This window comes from Lycium ferocissimum, chromosome 7 (genome assembly GCF_029784015.1).
Source record: "Lycium ferocissimum isolate CSIRO_LF1 chromosome 7, AGI_CSIRO_Lferr_CH_V1, whole genome shotgun sequence".
Taxonomy (NCBI): domain Eukaryota; kingdom Viridiplantae; phylum Streptophyta; class Magnoliopsida; order Solanales; family Solanaceae; genus Lycium; species Lycium ferocissimum.
This window is the reverse complement of record NC_081348.1, coordinates 15,477,157-15,481,865: the sequence shown is the minus strand read 5'-3', so window position 1 is coordinate 15,481,865 and position 4,709 is coordinate 15,477,157. Positions and strand designations below refer to the sequence as shown.

At 34.4% G+C, this 4,709-nt stretch overlaps 1 protein-coding gene across 2 annotated transcripts; it reads right to left on the bottom strand.

The window, feature by feature from the left end:
- Window positions 1–797: 797 nt before the first annotated feature.
- LOC132063517 (benzoate carboxyl methyltransferase-like) lies at window positions 798–4,199 on the bottom strand. Of its 2 annotated transcripts, XM_059456084.1 has the most exons (4): window positions 3,274–4,199; window positions 2,753–3,157; window positions 1,889–2,143; window positions 798–1,328 (listed from the first exon to the last, which is right to left on the bottom strand). In XM_059456084.1, the coding sequence occupies exons 1-4, from the start codon at window positions 3,349–3,351 to the stop codon at window positions 1,317–1,319; spliced, it is 750 nt and encodes a 249-aa protein (XP_059312067.1). In that variant the 5' UTR covers window positions 3,352–4,199; the 3' UTR covers window positions 798–1,316. The 2 variants fall into 2 exon arrangements, with proteins under 2 accessions (XP_059312067.1, XP_059312066.1); XM_059456083.1 differs by lacking the exon at window positions 798–1,328 and having other exon boundaries at window positions 1,678–2,143.
- Between the last annotated feature and the right edge of the window lie 510 nt (window positions 4,200–4,709).

Here is a 4,709-nt window from a genome sequence, read left to right as displayed (position 1 = left end):
GATTTCTCTTGTCAACACATAGAAAATACGTTCTCTTCTTTTCTCTAATAGTTCGTTACAATTCTATTTTAAGACAATTTTGTTTGTGCACGCTCCAAACTTCAAGCCACGAGTGCATGTGCTTAGGTATTTCCGTGGAACCTCGGGGAGCACCGGTCCTAAATGATTTGCACCATAATTGAGTCGAAATCGCTTTTAAGCGCATGGCTTGTCGACGCAATTAATCCGATAAGTTGTTTTTCTGTTTCACTTGTTCTTGGTCAATATTGTTAGATTTTTCCTAACAGTAGTGTAGACATCGAAATTTTGTGGTGTCTACAAGTTAAGCCCAATATGTGTTAGGATTTCTTGGAAACTACTCTACCCTAAACTCTAGATTAAGCCAATATAAAGGACACATATTCACTTAAAGTTATGATCTCGAGATATCCCATAAACTCATGGGTATTCAAGAAGAGGTCAATGTGGCTGGATATTTCTTGACAACCAATACTTCAAGAAGATCCACAATATCCTTTCATGGAGATCAAATACATCCCAAGAAAGTTCACATATCCAAATCCAAATCATCCTACGTTCGAGAAATAAGCTTCACAATGTACTCAAATTACGGAGAAATATTAGGAGCAGAAGAATCAAGAAGAAACAAATCTTTTACCAAGCAATATTCATCAATAAAATCTCTCGTTTCTTCATACTTTGTTTGTGGTTGTAATTTATTTCCGAATATTGAAGTTTGTTGCAAACAAGTAGAACTCATAAATTTCAAATCTTGAATCCGTTTATATATACAATAACTGACTAACATTTTCATAAAGTCACTTCTTTGAAGATTTTCTCATCTTGGCCTCTTACATTTATTTATTTTTCTATTACATTATTACTGGATAAGAGGAGGGAATATAGACAAGAAGAAATAAACTCACACCTATTATATGAAAAACTTCTACTAATACCACTAGATTATAAGCTTCTTACTTCCTCGTCAAAGCAAAAACATGACTCAGGAACTAGCTATTTGCTTTGGTCAAACGCCTTGCGACATGTTCTTCATACCTTTCAAATAGTTCATCCAAAATCGACGTACCAAAATGGTTTGCAAGCATAGGCCCTGAGAAAGCTCTTACGCTATTTGTGATAATTGTGTGACTATTGCTAAAATCACAATCATTATCGTTGTTGGCAATGCCATCCCAATTGACTTCAAAAATTTCTAGCTTTTCAAGATTGAAGGACCCTTCTGCTTGAATAATGGTCACTACTTCTTCCTTGTATGGAAAATATGTTGGGAAATTAAAAGAATCAACCTTAGCCTCCTACACAAGCCCCTAAAATCTCATGAAATTAATGGCACAATATTAGCAGTAGCAATGTGAGAGAATACGAGAAGCCAACTTAAATTTTTTAAGGTAATGAGTGGACTGAATTGTGAAATTGTAAATCCTTTTGGAAAACCCTTAGACAACCTATAACGGATAGTGTATTTACTAACACCTTCTCAAACGTGTAACTTGGTTCTAAGGTTTACACCCCCCCCCCACCCACCCCCCACGGGGACCATAATTTTCCCTTTTTTTCTTCCTTAAACCTTTAAAAAACAAAAAACAAAAAACAAAAAAAAATTAAGCAAGTGAGCCCGAAGCAGAGAGTTGACGTACTTGATGAGTTGAATTGATACAGAGACGCACGTGCCTCGAATTTAAGCATCGAACCCCAAAAAAAAAACAAAAAAAAAAAAGAGTCCCACGACTCGAAACCGTGACCTATAGGTCACACAAAGACAACTTTACCGTTGCTCCAAGCTCCTCTTCAAGCATCCAACCAAAAACATAACATAAATGATAAATGTCAAAACTCTATGATTTTATGAGTTAGAACTTTTACTTACCTCAGTTGCCATTTGCAACAGTATTTCAGCCAGCATTGCTAAGATTTCAATGGCGTCTTTGATAAAGGGATTTGGTGTACTTCTGCCAAGATATGCTAATATCATAACCCCACCAGGTTTAATTTCTTGGCCTCTAAACCTTAGAAAATTGAAAAAGTCCTCTTGGAATTGCTTCAAATATGCTTCAAAAACATCACGAGGACTCGACTTCGCAAGATGTATGTTACCTCTGTTGTTCTCGAGCCCTTCTGGAACCTAATATAACATCATCTCCAGAATGTCAAAATTATTATTAACATTCCAATTGAACTTGAATTTTCAAAGCATAGTAGCACCACCTCTAGTATATGTTCCAACTATTAAAGCAGAAACGGAGGAGGAGATACATGGTTGGAGAGGAGTTGAATAAAATCTCCATCATAGAGAAATTATAGTGGGTAAATTAACATGGTAAAAGTAATCTAGTGTAGTGGCAAAAACAGGTTTGAATTCCTAGGTGTGACTTTTTGCATTTCTTTGAATCCTCTTATCAGAATTTCTGGCTATGTAACTTATAAGAGATTTTATACTAAGACTATATATATATATATATATATATATATATCTTATATTCACACAAAAATGTACCACTAAAGTTATAGATTCAACCGAACCCAGCTCGGAATTTGTATATGTGTTAAGTAATCTATATTAAATTTCGAACGCAGTAACTCAAAAGATCAGGGTTTAGCGACATCCCGAATCCTGAATCCGCCTCTGTTAATATATTCTAGTAGTTATGGAAAAGGTATGTTCAAGAAAATTTCAGTTTGACTTTGCATATTATGTATAGAAAAAATGGTAAATACTAAATTTTCACTATACCTTAGAGAGCCAATGTACCCCATTGATGCAAGAGACAAAGTGTAGGCTATTACTTGGAAATAACCTGTGGTAGTAAGAACCAGGAACCCCAGAAATGAAGCAACAATAATCAGTACCCTTCTCCTCCTTAAGCTTCTCGTGGAAATGTGGTAGCAATTTGAAGAGTTGATTAAAATCATTACTAAGAAGGTCATTCAGAAACACTTGAAACTCAGGCATTTTGAGATTATATTGTTGACAAATTTGATCAATGACATCAATTGCATAAGAGATGCTCAATAAAGCATTTGGTCCTGATGAACATCCCAAGTCTGCCATTCTAAAGCACTTTGGAAGTTGATAATGATTCCAACTTTTTTTCAGACTGTATTCTAAAACATGCCTTGTTTTCATCATCCATATTTTCTGCGTACACACACACACACACAAAAGAGAGTAATATAGCTCTCTAAGTACAAGATTATTTATAAATGACGTAAGGATAGCATAATTAAAAGATCATAAAGAAAGAACCGACTGACCTGACATGTTGAGTTTTTAGCATAGCTATTTTCTCCATCTCCTAGATTCATGTGGAGCACTGCTTTCTCTCCTTCCATTTCTCTATTTCTTCAGCACTATCTCAACAAAATGCTTGTTATTCTTAATTCCTTATGTTTAATTTGTGGACCAAATGGCGATCATATTTACCATTTTATTGAGTTTCCATTTCAATTATCTCTCTCTCTCTGGGTGCAATATAATATCCCTTTCAAGACTTTCAATCACATGATCAAACAGGTGATCTCTCATGTTATTCTTTACGTGCACAACCTGTATCTTCTATTAATCTACTCATTTCTAATGTTGTGTATATTTTATAATTGGACATCTATATCGTAACATTGTACTGGACCCAAGAGGCCCAACATTCACTCTCATACCACATTTATATTGCTCTTATAACAGCTAGAATTTGCCTTTCACTTTGATAAGTATCTTCTATCTATTGCATACCCTCCAATAGGATTTCTCCATTTCAACTATATCTTATTTTAATTCTCTGGATATTTGTACTCTGCTTGTGTACTGTTTACTCACACTGCTGGTCTCAAACTCGAATAAAAGAGGCTGATTGTAATAGATTGACCATCAATATAAAACTAGTCAATTTAAAATAGATTCCCAATATAGGGACACTTCAACAAATATCTATTGCTATTTGCTACAAGTTTCACCTGTCATTTTTTTTTATCCTTAAAAGTTTCATCTATTGCTATATAATAAAAGAATTAAATCAATATCCTTAAGAAACACATATAAAAAGAAGAGGCGTATATAGGTAAAATAGGATACTATTCCTTTTCGTGATTTGGCTTCCTTTAGAAGATCTTTCCATTAATTTGGTAGAAACTTGTTAGCCTCATCCAATTCTCACACGATTAGCGTGTTTAAATTAAGCATCATCACATAAATCACGAGTAAGATTATCCAAAGGATCTACAAATAGAACGAACTGCGCATGTAAACAAAACATGAATAACGTCAATAGAAAATCTATAAAGGGATTAAAGAATTAAAAGAAAGCATGATTAGCATTATTATTCATTAGTAACTCATATAATAATTTCCTTACTATTAATCTCTATACAAATAATTTCTGCATAATCCATCAACCAATCTGACTCCCTAAGAGTCTCATAAGTCATAACACATTCCAAAGGACACAAGTGAAAAAAGAAAAAAGAAAAATAAAGGGAAGAACAAATTGGCCCATAGGAAGGGTTTTGGGTTCCTTATAAATGTTACCTTAAAAGACTGGAGTAAATGCTCAGAATGTGCCAAATCCTGTTCTTGGTTGTAGAAACGCTTACAAACTTGCCATGTGAGGTGAACGTAAATTTCCAGCAACTTATTTGGCTGCCAGTGGCCAAAAGGGTTGCTGAGTTTGGTGTAACTAGAATCTGGAGGAACAAAC